The 14,941-nt window shown below is 43.1% G+C and overlaps 1 protein-coding gene across 4 annotated transcripts in view; it reads right to left on the reverse strand.

The window, feature by feature from the left end:
• The window catches only part of LOC144706455 (Rab3 GTPase-activating protein catalytic protein), a 72,495-nt gene extending 62,063 nt beyond the window's left edge, over positions 1–10,432 (reverse strand). For 2 of the 4 annotated variants that reach the window (XM_078579441.1, XM_078579417.1), the window contains exons 1-4: positions 10,065–10,432; positions 9,742–9,839; positions 5,044–5,087; positions 3,994–4,057 (exon numbers count right to left, since the gene is read on the reverse strand). In XM_078579441.1, the coding sequence (XP_078435567.1) occupies positions 3,994–4,057; positions 5,044–5,087; positions 9,742–9,795 (162 nt within the window). In that variant the 5' untranslated portion in view covers positions 9,796–9,839; positions 10,065–10,432. Of the gene's footprint in view, positions 1–3,993; positions 4,058–5,043; positions 5,088–9,741; positions 9,840–10,027 lie in introns of all 4 variants that reach the window. The other 2 variants (XM_078579425.1, XM_078579434.1) reach the window with 2 other exon arrangements.
• Between the last annotated feature and the right edge of the window lie 4,509 nt (positions 10,433–14,941).

Raw genomic sequence — 14,941 nt, forward strand, 5'->3', positions numbered from 1 at the left:
TCAATTAAGCCCCATATATCTTCTAGGGCATCCATCTGCTGAACTCGTGTCAGGGCCTCATCTCTACGGTGGTGTCATTCTTCTTGAATTTTATTAGATGAAGGCGCAAGCCTGCCAATTTGATGGCCAATTGTGTCGTGGCTATGCCGTGGCTGGGTTGAGATGACCGCCATGACATCACTTCTTTTCTGAACCCTTTCTCCCGCAACCACGATCTATCCATCTTGAAATATGTGGATCTGTTCTGGCCGACATTATTCCCCCAGATAATTGGGCATGATCTGACAACGGTCTAGGAAGTGCACGCAATTTGATGGCCAACTCGAACAAAAATGTTAAACGGCAGACCTGAGTTATTACAACTCAGGTCTCAGTTTACTCGTCTTTTTTTTAAAACAAGTCTTACACAAAATCAATGTTGGATCATACACGCTCATGCAATTACATGGTGATGTTCACAATCAACCCTCTACTTCAAAAATTTTAAACAGGCACCAATTTGTTTGGATTTTGCATTGGAATATCTACATAATGCATGTTGACATTTCAACAATCATGTCCAAATGAAATATGCCATATGCTTAAGGATGATTTACTGATGTATACTAGCCTAAGTGGTCTGTCATTATGGCTTGAAGGATCATAAAACTTCTGTTTAATCCATTGGATCACAAATGAACCCCCATCTGCACTCAATCTAATCATGGATTGTTTTCCGCCTTTGAGGTTGCAATAATCTCAGACCCGCCTTCACTCATCAGTGATGGGTTCTCCTACAAGTTATATTGACGAGGAGAGTAGAAACCGAGGGAGAGGAAGAGCATAATAGCATTAGTTCACAAATGGCGAGGTCTCCCTTTTATACATATCCTTGGGCATCGTATTCAATATAGAAGAATGAGTCCTACCCATTGTATGGACTCCATGCATAATATAGGCAGCTGTACAAATAAAAAAGTACGATTTTTCCAGAAAATATACATTATAGAAAAAAAATGTCATGAAATCCCCATTTAGCTGGAAGATATTCTTAATGGATTACTTTTATCTTTAATTAAAGTTTAGCCTTCATATATTGGAGTTTTAAAAGTATACTGTATGATCAAGGAAATAATTTGATACGATCCAGTAAGCCCACTAGGGGCATTTTCGTCTTTAGACATTCCCTTTACGTTTCCTTTAAGTATGTAGCCCTCCTTGTGGGAGGGCAGGACATGAGTCATTAAGTTGTTGGCTTCGAGTAGTATCTCCTCTCCCTCGGCGACGTCCACTCCGCCGGTCCTGGCCTGCCGTAGTCCATTTCGACACGCCGACGACCATCCCGGCGCCTTCACTCTCCCTCCACCGTCTTCTCCCCTGTACGAACCGGCAGGTTCCTATCACTGGTATCAGATCTATTGCGTACTGCCATCACCGCACAGGCGCCACCATTCCTGCCTCAATGTCGTCACTTCCAGAGTCTGCCCCAACCTCTACTGGTTCCGACGAAGCACTGCCGCTGACATTGGACGATCTGGCGGCCAAGATGGCCGCCTTAGAGGTGGCTCAGATCGCCGCCCTGCAAGCCTCGAGGAAGGATTTGAGCTTCACCAAGTGGCCTCGCTGGAGCAGATCAAAGCCAGGGTCGCAGCTGCCACTAGCGAGATTGTGAAGAGTATTGCCACTCAGTAGGCGCCGGCCAGGGCGGCACACCAGCCACCGTTGGAACCTCCACCACCCACGCCTCTCCTGCCCTTGGAACCCTACCCGGCGAGCGAGGTTCCGGCGCTGCTCGACCTCGCACCGCCCTCAGCCACCGCCCTCTGGCCGTTGCCGGCCGAGAGGGCACCCGTACTCACGAACCCCGCCGCTCCTAGAGCAGTGAGCAGAGCCGCCGCCCTTCCAGGAGACAACAACCCCGGCAGCGTTGCCGCCCCAGGAGGCGAAAGGGGAGGGGCCGTCTCGATGGCGACCACCGCCGAGGGCGGCATCCCCAACCCCTTGAGGGTCACCGCCGTCGGTCTCGCCCTGGGGACCCCTCGACCAGGGCGTCTGTCCTAGGCTGAATCAGGCCCCGGGGGAGCGCTCGTCCGGCCCGTCCCGTCGTGAAAAGGCCTGCCGGCGTGAGACATGCGGGCCTGTTTTGGGGGAATACGGGCCGGACGTGGGCTTCCTTGCCCTGAACGGCACGGTTCACCCTCAGACGGGCCCGTTCCGGGTGGGCGACCCAGAAGATGGGCCCAACTCGGGGCACTTTCCCTCGGCGGACCCACTCCGGGCCCCCCCAAGCCCAAACCAAGACGGAGGCGCCTTCATCCCCGGCCTCAACAGCCTGGCTCAGGGCCTCCCGCCAGAGGCCATCCCCAGGGGACCCAGGGCCATTCTGTTCCGGGGGAGCGACCTCAGACACACACGACGTGACGCTGTCCACGGTGACTCCCGCCCTGGTGGTTTTGCCCGCACAGAGCTGTCACTGGCGCAGCCCAACTTCCCGTTCCGTCGGACAGGCCAGCCGAGACTCCCAGCACCCCTCGTCTACCCACCGGGGGACGACACCTGCAATACTCGACCACGTCATCAGGGGGCCCGCCAGCAGACTCGTCTACCGTGGACTGGTGCACATCGACAAGGATGACACATGGGGCGACGACAATGAGTTCGACTACCAACACCGAAGAAATCAAGTTCGTGGCCACCGTGGACGTGCCGGCCACCCACCCTCGGGACACCACCACCGCTTGGCCGACCTTCCCACCTTCACAGACGGTGATCCGGAGCGCTGGCTGCGGCGTCTCAAACAATATTTCCAGGCCTACCCGGCGGATGATGCGGAACGGATTCGCTTGGTCTCATCCTACTTGGATGGGACCGCGTCTGCCTAGTTCTGCTACCTCGGCGATCGCATTGGTTCCAGAGTTGGGGGAACTTTAAGCGCCAACTCAATCAGCGGTTTGGTCTTAAACCCCGCGACGCATACTGCCGCCTGGTCAACCTGCGCCAAACGGGCACCGTGGATGAGCTGGTGTCCGAGTTCATGAGTCTGGTTGGCTACCTCCCCTACCTTGCTGAAGAAACGACCATGTACGCCCTCTATGCTGCCTTGCAGCCCAAGATCCGAGGTGAGATCAGCTGATGTGACCCTCAGACCACTGACGACCTCATCGACATTGCATTCGAAGCGGAAGCAATCCTCCAAGAAATCGAGGACTCCCCAACCATCAACTCCGACGCCGGCGCCCTCATAGGACCCCGCCGTTTCAACACCCACGCCGACGCCCAACAACCGCAACCTGTCCAACCGCCCTCGTCGGCTCAACCTGACTGAAGAGGAATTCCTCGCCCGCAAGGCTCAAGGTCTGTGCTATCAGTGCAACGAGAAGCTCTCACCAGGGCATCAATGCTTCAAAAAGCTCAACATCCACATTGTCATGCCCAACGACGCCCCGCACGCCGATGACATCCTCGCCGAACCGATAATGGATGACGACCCACCAGCTTGAGGACAAGCTGTGTCTCGAAGGGGGGAGTAATTGATACGATCCAGTAAGCCCACTAGGGGCATTTTCGTCTTTAGACATTCCCTTTACATTTCCCTTAAGTATGTAGCCCTCCTTGTGGGAGGCCAGACATGAATCACTAAGTTGTTGGCTTCGAGTAGTCTCTCCTCTCCCTCGGCGACGTCCACTCTGTCGAGCTATCCAGCGACGTCCACTCCGCCGGTCCCGCCGTGCCGTAGTCCATTCTGGCACGCCAACGGCCATCCCGGGGCCCTCACTCTCCCTCCACCGTCTTCTCCCCTGTACGAACCGGCAGGTTCGTATCATAATTAGATCCGAATTAGTATATATAAAATGTTAAAAGATAGATGAAAAGACCTTAGTGGTTAAGGTAAACAGGGCAACTAATAAAGCGTTTCCTTCCATCAATCAAACATCTAGACTTTCTCTTCAGAATATTAATTTGCAGAAACTCTTGCTAAACTAAGATTTTTCAAGACACATTAAATATACTAACCAACAAATTTCTTGGACCATCAGCCATCCATGATCGGCAAACGGTTTCAATATCAGATATGAATCTGGAAAAAGATAAAGGTGAGAAATCAGAAAGTAAAAAGAATAAAAAATATAACGCAGCACACAAGGATGTAAAGCTTAGACAAAAAACAAGACCTATCGTTGGGATTTCAACTTGGAGTATTTTAGCATGTTTTTTGTGTCGGAGATATTATGTCAAGCATCAGAACAAAAACTACTCACCATTCAACAGTGTTAAATGGTTAAAAAGTTTAGTGTCCTGGATGATCATCGTTGTAATTGGACTGTCCATCAAGGTTTATTTATGAATCAAGTGATTCGCAAACATAGGAAAACTGCCCAGAATCTACAAAGAATCCCGTCTTCCCTTTTATTGTATGATAGGTACCATTATTACTAATCTCTGGGAGGAATTAGTCTTCTCCCCCAGCTCCTATGAATGGTCCGACCATTGATGGGACTCCGGGTAATGCCTTCTAGTTTATATACAATAGGGTACTTAAATCAGTGCCGCATCAGATACTTATGAGCCGCCTGTATTCCCAAAAAAACCCGATCTTTCTTTGAGTTGCTGAATCTCTGTTTGATCAATCAAAAAGTGATATTCTGAATCCTCATTTCTAATGGAATCACAACAATCACTGGCTTGATCAAAAGATTTTTTCAATTGGCTAGAATGTTACTTGAACAGAAATAGATTCTGTCCAAGTATCTTTGAAATTTGACGATATACCCAATCTAACAGTAGGTTTAAATTTGTTTTGTGGAGTAAACGAATGTTTAAGAGACTCAGGTGCAGAACATTCTTGTGGAATTTTACTGATATTTCAACTACCCCTAAACAAGCAGAAATTGTAGGCCAGAGCAAAAGATTCACCACATCCACACTGAGGTACACAGATGAAAACAGACGATTAAAATTTCACAAAATGGTATATCCCTACACAAAGCATTCCATTCTCAACCTCAAGGAATCAGAAAATCTGAGTTCGTCTCCTAAGGCAGGTATTATTAGTGGCGTCAGTACCTCTCCCATGAAGATGCCACAGTGAAGTCATCGAATGCTTCAACCTACAGAACAGACCAGCATAAAGTTCATTAAGATGGCAATGAAACTTGAAGAAGACAATATAAATGAAAAAGAAAGCTACATGAAGACGCTTTTAGAAAAATAAATTTTGATGACACATCCAAATTCAAAAGGAAATCAGCATTTCTCTGTCAGTTTATTTTTGGCCACTCACATACAGGGGTATCTGTAACAAGTGAAAACCTTTAAGATGCTCACCAGTGGAAGCATTCAAAATAGAGGAATAAAGTAATTCGATTAAGGAGTATCTGTCTAACACGTCAAGGGTGTAGAGGAAGTGCAAAATGAGATAGAAGGGAAATGAGTATGGCGATGAAAGGGCAGAACGGTGGGAGGATCCCCCAGGAGCCGGATGAGGAGGAGAAAACCAAACTTATTTTACATAGGGGCCTCCCCATCTTTAAATAGGAATAGGAAACCCTCAGAGGAATTACACATAAAGCCCTATCTCCAACATTATCTCATAAGAATGGTGTGGTCATGTTATGATCCCGGACGGATCATGATAACAAGAATCGAAAGAATATAATGAATCAAGAAAATAATCCTTTGATGGAATCCAGAAACGTAATATCCCCAAACAATCTGAGAAAAGATAAGAATGTGACCAGTCTCTCATACTCCAAGAACTAGGAGAGGAGAATAAGAATGAATCAAGTAGAAATGGAGACAGAGGCCGAATCGGTTGTCTTCCCCTCCGTAACGAGATTGCAACCTCAACTCCAGCCCAAATCAGTAACTGACTTCTTGCCGCCCCCTTTATTCAAAGTACCATTCTTTATATAATGTTTTGGAAGACAATTTGGTCGATTTCGTTTGACCGCTACGTGTCCGCCTTGGATTGGTGCCGCGGGCCTTGCGTGTTTCCTCTGATACGTCTGTTGCGGCCTCGTATCAGGTCATAGTTGCCTTTCTTTATATTTGATAGGATCCCCATCGTAACTAGGGTATTTTCATCATTTGCTTCCCCAACATGTATACCACCGGAGTTGTAATAAATACAAAACATTGAATAAGATAATCCATTCGGATCCAATATCATGCACATTCAGAGATGGAAAGGTTCAGAGAGGGGTGAGAGACAAAGAGAGAGGTTCCAGGGTAAGGCGAAGAAAAGGAATAGGAAAGGGGATGATAAAGGATTGCCAACAAACTGATTGTTGCTCTTCCGGGGACAATGCCAAGCCTGATGATCAAGAGGGAGAGGAGTTACAACCAAACAAGAGCGAGGGAGGGTTGCGGCTTGGGCAGCTAACGTCTCAATTCCCCCTAGCCCCTCCTAACGGGCTTAAAAAGCCTTATGGCTGATCCATTTTGATGTCTTCATCTTCAACAATTTTTTTTTTTTTTTGAAGAGAATAAGGAAGACCACCCTTAAGTGGTGGCCAACCTGCTACCATTAAAGATGAAACTTATGTACAATCAATATACAGACATGACCAGACCAGTCCACCAATCACCTCTGTCCAATCCAAGAAGACACTAATGCCTCAATAATGTGATTGACGTACTCCGCTGACGCTCGCCTCCCCTTGAACACCACCTCGTTTTGTTGTAGTCATCTTCAACAAATTTTAACGTTTGATCCTGGATCTTCTTCTGATATAAGTGGAATCTGCAAGGATTTTTTACATCTTGCCCAAATTTATCACTACAACGATAACGTAAACCTTGCTTTTTTCGCTTCAACAAGTATTCTTTCTTTGTGAGTAGTAACCTTCTATTGTGCTTTGCGTCACCTTCCATAGTGAGTAGTAATCTTCTGGGACCTTCTGCAGTAAACTATGTCCTTGTCTTCCTTGGTTCTTGAACACCTTACAGGCCAGAAAGCTCCTTCCTCAGGTGCATCAACACCTTTGTTAGATGGCCACTTTGACCCCAACACACCATGGCACAGTCAGATGGACTTCTGTTGAGATGTTGTTAGGGTCCTGATGAGATAACTGATTCTTGAAATCGTAGGGTTATAAATACCCCCTTGTAAGGTCATTGGAGGGACTTTTGATGAATGATCACCCTATGGTTTCTTGGCGCGAGAAGCTGTATCCGGCTTTCATGAGGGTAAGAACATTTCTTGATTTTGTTAGACCTCCATGGGGATCATAACAGATGCATCATATGCTTGCCATTTAATGGCTACCCTTTTCTCAATCTCTGTATCCATCTCCGTAATGTTTTCAATCATTTTAGTTTCTCCCTTAGAATCTCAGCTAGATATTAGGCTTCCGCCCTTTCTAAAAGGTTTCTTCTGAAATATATTCAGGAATTGGGGATGAATGGACAGAGTTTTATTCATCCCATATTCTTTAAATTTGTTGACGATTTGGCCTGAATCCCTTGAGCTCAGCATCAGTAGCAAACGTGAATTAGAGAAGGTAGATAGAAGAGAGAAACTTTCATTCAAGTAGAAGAAAAACGATTAAAAATACAGCTCCTAAGAGCGAGATTTTATACAGGCCAGGAGATGGCCGTTAGCCACTCCAACGGCTAATTCCTGGAGTCTCTAACGGCTAGTTAAACTAGCCGTTAGCCTTGGAAATCGGGCCCGATGAGAAGCCGTTAGGAGCCCGATTATAGGCCTGATTAGGAGCCCGTTAAGGGGCCCGATTAGAGACCTGTGAACCGATTAGAGCATTATCCTTGACAGTTGTGAAATTGTTTTATGATGTTGTCAGATAACTTCTCGTCAAAATGTTTCACAATTTGCACCTTGAAATTGCTCCAATTTTGAAAGTCTAACGATCCTCAGTCTTAAGTAATATTGTACAGATGTTCCATTCCAGCAGGACATCACCTTCAACGACCTGTCCCCTTCTTCAAAGTTGGGCACTCTGAAGTAGTTTTCCATCCCCAATAACCAACCCTCAACATCCTGGCACCTGAATGTGGGCGTCTACACTTTGCTAACGGTGGTATGTGCAGTAATACTAACAGTCAATTTAGATCCCTCGTTTATCTTCACGTTTCCTTTAATCTGCTCTGAAAGATCCCCTCTTTAGCCTTCCCTTTAGTATTTCCTTTTGGTTGCATTGTGTCCATTCAGACGGTAATATCTGTATCATTTGAATAAATGCATCTCTGTTATTAACCCCTGATCTCTGCAAATCCTTCTTTCACTTCTTCATTTCATCCTTCATACTCCTCCGCTCATTCTCCATCTCGGCAAAATCAGTTGTGATCTTATTAATCCTCAATTCCAACTCAACCATCATGGGTGCCAAGATCACTAGTTCTAATATCAATGATATGGCCTTAACATTTTCAAGAAACGTGGCCTTGGAAACAGTACTCACAGAGTAGTGTGTCCATGCCGGCCATATTGATCCACCAACTTTCTGTCCTCATGTCCTCCCCAAAAGGTTAGAGAGATCCCAATCGAGAAATACCTCCACGCACTTCTCCTGCTGAATCCAGCCCCCACTCTCATCTCACTCCCAATGTCAGCCAAATGTCTCTTAACAGCCTTCCACCCTGGGGTTCTCCTTCTATGTCATCAAGAAGCTCTCCCCTCTACTATAGGTCATGTACCATTCCTTAACTCATCTGACCCCCAGGGAGCAGTGACACATGCTGCCTCTTCTAACTTCTCTCATTTCCATCCGCACTTTATATTATTTCTTGTGTACGTCCCCCTTGGTATGGTGTCGGACGCACTGTATATTCCTTCAGTGAAACTGAACTTTGTGAATTCAAAGCTCAATTTTGAAACAACTCTTTTGCTTAGTTTGCATCTTTCCAAAAAGAAAGTATGAGACTAGTTTAACAAAATAACAATGAATTCAATAATTTCAATGCTAAAAGTGATCATATAGTTCAATTCAAGAAACTGAAACCTCTTAAAGAATCTTCAATAGTAAATTAGACTCAGTTTAAAGAATACCACCCTAATGCATACTTCAGTCACATGTTGATATATTTATTCATGAAATTTCTAGGATATTTGAAGAAGAACCCAAGTGCCAGATTCAATTGACGGCCGGGCGAACTAGAACATGATTTGCAAGGGAGAGACCCAACAAAGTATTTTCCTTGTATCTTCTCACACTGACTTGAAAACATCCACGTGAACTTTTTAGAGCATTGCTTCGAACAGTTCGGTGAAAAAAAGTAGTCAAACTTTGCTTGCATGAAACTACATAGCATGGGCCTATTTAGCAATCAACTTGGCATGAAGTCGGTAAACGAAGGGCATTAAAACGGATCTCTCCTTGGGTTAGGACAATTGATCGAGTTTATTATCAAGCGAGATCCAGCCCCTTACAATGTACAAATCACAGGAAATTATAATCATCAATTATAATCTGAATTGCATCGCCTTATAATGGGTAAATTCAAGAAAATAACGAAAAAAAACTGCGAAAGCTTAATCCGAAAGCCAACCTCCTTTAAAGTTTCTTAAAGTTTATGCCACACGAAAGACAGTTAACCACTGATAATCACGGCCAAACTTGTATTGTCGACGAAAATGGAATAGAATTTTAGGAATCCGAATCGTCAACCTCGGGAATAATAGACACTCAACAATATTTCGCCAAAAAATTGAAGATAAATCCGGAGTGAAGTAAATAAGTGCATCCACAAAAAGAGTAATCACTGCAAGAGCAAAAGAACATGCGCAGGAAGAGCCAGACCAACCTCTCCAATGATTTCTTCTTCCTGATCTTCAAAGACAGGCATTCCAAGGTCCATTGCGCTGCAACCCGACGACGTCGCGATGAATCGAATGCTATCGCCTGCGGCGTGCCCAACATATGAGTCAAATAGCAATAAACGATGCAATTAAGCGTTGCATTTGAAAGAAAATTAATGAGTGCACTCGAAGAAAATCAGTTACTGGCCCTAAAACAAAGAGAACGTGCGAAATTAACATGCGGAAATAGTGAACACAGCGGCACCCAGTTCATGAATAAAATCAGCGCACGTAAGCTCAAAGATCAAACATCGAAGATTTGACTTGCGTTTCTTGGAGCTATTATCAATCACAAACGCAGTTCGACATTAGCTCCCGCGAAGGAATTATCGGACGGGTAAAGAGAGGGAGAGGAACGTTGCAGGGCTCTCGTTCTTGTTCCTTTCTCGCATCAGATCTGCCATAGTTCGCAGTTCGGTGTAACAGACGCGTGTTCCCGCCCCTTCTTCTCTCTCTCTCTCTCTCTCTCTCTCTCTCTCTCTCTCTCTCTCTCGCTCTCTCTCTCTCTCTCTCTCTCTCTCTCTCTCTCTCTCTCTCTCTCTCTCTCTCTCTCTCTCTCTCTCTCTCTCTCTCTCTCTCTCTCTCTCTCTCTCTCTCTCTCTCTCTCTCTCTCTCTCTCCCTCTCTCTCCCTCTCACCCTCTCTCCCTCTCTCTCTCTCTCACACCCTCTCTCTCCCTCTCTCTCCCTCTCTCTCTCTATCTGTATATCTCTCTCTATCTCTATCTCTATCTCTATCTCTCTCTATCTCTCTCTCTCTATCTCTCACTCTCTCACCCTCTCTCTCCCTCACTCTCTCTCCCTCTCTTTCCCTCTCTCTCTCTCTCTCCCTCTTTCTCTTAGGCTTCGGGCTAAATTGTTCATTCGAACTTTCAATCGAACACGAACAAAGGGTCTGTTTGATCGAAAGATTCGAACAAATCGTTCGAATAAGCTTTTGTTCGTTCGAATCTGTTGATCGATTCGAACGATCCGATCCGATCCCCAATGCCTAATCTCTCTATATCTCTGTCAATATCTCTCTATCTCTCTATCTTCCTCTATCTCACTCTCCCTCTCTCTTCCAAACTCCCTTTCCCTCTATCACCCTATCTATAACTCTATCTCTCTCTCCCACCCTCCATCTCTCTCTCTATCAGTCGATCTATCTCTCTATCTCTCTCTATGTATCTCTCTACCTCTCTCTGTCTGTCTCTCTATCTATATCTCTCTCTACCTCTCTCTATCTCTCTCTATCTCTCTTCTATCTTCCTCTATCACTCTCTATATCTCTGTATCTCTCTCTATCTTCCTCTTCTTCCTCTATCTCTCTATATCTCTCTCTAGCTCTCTCTATCTTCCTCTTCTTCCTCTATCTCTCTATATCTCTCTCTAGCTCTCTCTATCTTCCTCTATCTCTCTATATCTCTCTCTATCTCTCTCCATCTTCCTCTATCTCTCTCTATATCTCTCTAGCTCTCTCTATCTTCCTCTATCACTCTATTTCTCTCTCTAGCTCTCTCTATCTTCCTCTATCTCTCTATATCTCTCATTATCTCTCTATCTCTCTATTTATCTCTTTCTATCTCTCTATTTATCTCTCTCTATCTCTCTATTTATCTCTCTATCTCTCTCAATCTCTCTATCTCCCTATCATTCTATCTATCTATTTCTCTCTTTATCTATGTATCTATCTCTCTCCCTCTTTCTCCCTCCATCCCTCGCTCTATCTCTATCTATCTATATCTCTCTATCTTGGTGTCTCTCCCCCCCCCCATCCCTCTCTATTTATCTATCTATCTCTCTATGTATCTATCTCTCTCCTGCTCTCCCTCTCTCTTCTACTCTCTCTCTCCACTCCATCCCTCCCTCCCTCTCCCCCTCCATCCCTCCCCCTATCTATCTATCCATCCATCTTTATATGTATATATATATCTCTCTCTATTCCTCTCTCTCCCTCTGACTCTCAATCTCTCTCTCTTAGTAGTAGTAGCAGTAGGGAACTGCAAACATCATGCGTCATCTTCTATCATCTGGCACGATATTATTATTCGTTACTATATCACATTATTTGTCATGGTGATAGATGATGTCATAGAAGGTGGTGATAGTGATGGATGACAGATGACATATTGGTGAGGGAAGAGTGACACGAAGACCCGGTGTAACAGGGACGTCGGCTGGTGGCAGGATGTGAGGCCCACTGATGTGTGATGAAATAGTGACAAATTTCTAAAAACCCAAGGATGTGTGAGATAAACTCAACTTTAGGGTTAAAATTAGGTTGTTATTTATTTTCGAGCTTAATTAAAAAGAGTTATAAAACGATGATTACATTGAAATTCTAGATAGTAGATTAGTTCAGGTAGTCTCCATAGGGCATGAAGCTTAGGGATTTAACGATCTCTACATAGTGATTCAGGTAAGATGAAAAGGAATATGTATAGGATAGGAGGTTGTAAGGCGATGAAGATGAGGATGGAGATGGATGGTGCTGATTATCTATTGAGAAGACGACAGCTAATGAGAGGATAATGAAGTAGGATGATGTAGGAAGTGAGATAGACAAAAAATTAAGCGACAGGGGATGTAGGAGATGCGTGGGAAAGGAAGGAGAAGAAGGCAGTGATCTAGGTTTTATCACTCAACCGGGAAATAGAGTCAGGGATGTGATGGTGATAATGTGAAGGATATGTGATGATGATGAATAATAAGATATTAGAATGGAGGTTAAGAAATGGTGGAGATCTAACTAGTGGATGTGTGTGTTGAAGAATCACTGATGTAAGGCAAGAGACTTACCTATGTTCCCTATGTTCTTTTGGGATCAAGTTATTTTTCTGATGCAGATGAGCCTCCTCACCTTTTTATTGACATTCTTCAAACAGTCAGGACACCAAGAAGCCTCGATGGATCTATAAAAATTTAACTCTCTTTCAATCAGCCTCTCTTGGAGAAAGCGAGTTCAAATTTTTTCTTTACAAATATCTGGGGCTCAATTTATGAATCCAACCTTCATATGGATGAAGGAGAGAAAGACAAAGTTGCCTCAAGTTTTCAGGTTGACCAGCCTTCTGGATTGTCAAAAATCAAGCCCTGAAGTTGGACGGTCCATAACTAAAGATGTTGCCGCTTCTAGGGCTTTTGTATTTAAATCACATTAAATGCAATGATTGGGTCAGATAATGTCAACAAAGAAGTCCTTAAAATACAAATAAATACGTTTTGTCTTAACAAAACTATAACTTTGTGAGTATAATGACAAAAAAAACAAGAAAAATCCAGGTTTTACTGAAAATTATATTTCTTTCAGTATACAATGTCATAAAATTCTATAAAAATACATAAAATTTATAAAATACAAAAAAAAAATTCTAAAAAAAAATTTAATCATTTTAGGGTCGATAACACACATATAGAATAACTTTAATACAAATAAGCATGTAAATTTCACCATATTAAACTATAAAAATGTGAGTTATCATTGTGACAGGATGGGAGGCATCATAAAAACAAGTCACAATTTCTTCCTGTATCTGATATCTGATATTTGGATATTGAATACAATATTGAATAATCTTATATCTGATATCTGAGAAAAATAAGAGTCTCTTCGATGACATAAATCAAGACAGAAATCAGGCATTGTAGCCAATATTGGATATTGCGATAGATATCTCCAATGTGTTGATGGTGTTGGATGCCAGTACCGATATCAGAATCCAATATCCACTTATGAGAATCTGATATCCATACCGTGATCTGATATTTGGATATTGGGTTACAAAATTCAGATATCATACCGGTAAGTAAGTTTGACCCATATTAAGAAAGATAAAAACAACTTTTATGTGTGGAAAGTGAGTGGAGAGACTGGCTTGAGATCCATATGAGTTCATGTGCAAGTCCAGACTGGGCTTTGTTGTCCACTGCTGACTCAAATCATGGTAAGTCTAGCTTCAGTTCTCTATGGCATTTAGCTTTTTCTCTTTAGCCAATGCATACATTGTCCCATACATATTCACACAACCACAAGTCTAGCCTCAGTTCCCATCATCTACTGCTTGCTTTAGCTGTTACATGGGTCAGTTCTCCAGTTTGAAAAGTAGGAAAAGCTCTAATTTTTAAAGTAAGTACTTCTAATTATTCATTATAAAAGTAACTAACTTAAAATCCAATAATGTTAACAAAACAACTCTTTTTTAGTCATGTATCATATTTAGAACATAGATAGATTTATTTATTGTTCTTTTATGTAATGAATTTAGAATATATTGGAAGTAATAAGACGGATATAGGAAAAATCCACATCTACAAACGAAATCTGGTATCGACATCCAAAACTCCAGATGGAGGCTGATGCCGGTATTGGGAAAGAGGAATATTGGATATCAGTACTGTAACAACCTACATCTGATATGGTCATCCAATATCTGCTTTACTTTTTTCCCTTTTGATATCTGATTTGGCATCTTTCCCAAGAGCAAACACAAAGGGGCAGGCGTGGGCACTAGGGCAGGCTGCTTAACACTTCACCCATGTATTATTTTCTGAAATAATATATAAAAGATAAGTCATTATCACAACCCAGTGAGTTGATAATATGATAAATTTGCATTTATGTTTCTAGACTCATTAAAATTTATTTTATCATGGCATCACCTAGATTAACTGAATATTCCTGCATCATATATGAATTGCATTTTTTAACATGACAGAAATTTGAAACTAAACATGCATGACACATTGGAAGTCAAACTGTTTTATCAGTGATGAATGTTTCTAGTTCAATGAGTTTATGCATTTATAAGAATGAAATGGGATAATTATCAAATAGCTGGGGCATTTCTTGGAGGTAATTTATTGAGAAAATGTGGTCTGGGAGTTAAAAGGAGAAATCAGAGATATCTATGGCAAGATCAGATCCACCAAATTAGGCCATAATACTTTAAAATTTAGAAAGAGAAACCATCAACCAATCAATAAACAAGGCAAAATGACAATAATTATCCGTGTCTAAATATTACATTTACATCTCTTATTCCCTCATTAAAGGGGGGTTTAGTAGAGGCTGGCCAGCAGGACATGACACTCCTACATCTATGTTGTAAAACCAACTTAATAATACTTTTGAGAAAACTTATTTAAATCTTTTGCGTTGTTTGGAT

This window comes from Wolffia australiana, chromosome 1 (assembly GCF_029677425.1).
Source record: "Wolffia australiana isolate 7733 chromosome 1, ASM2967742v1".
In the NCBI taxonomy this organism is placed as follows: Eukaryota; Viridiplantae; Streptophyta; class Magnoliopsida; order Alismatales; family Araceae; genus Wolffia; species Wolffia australiana.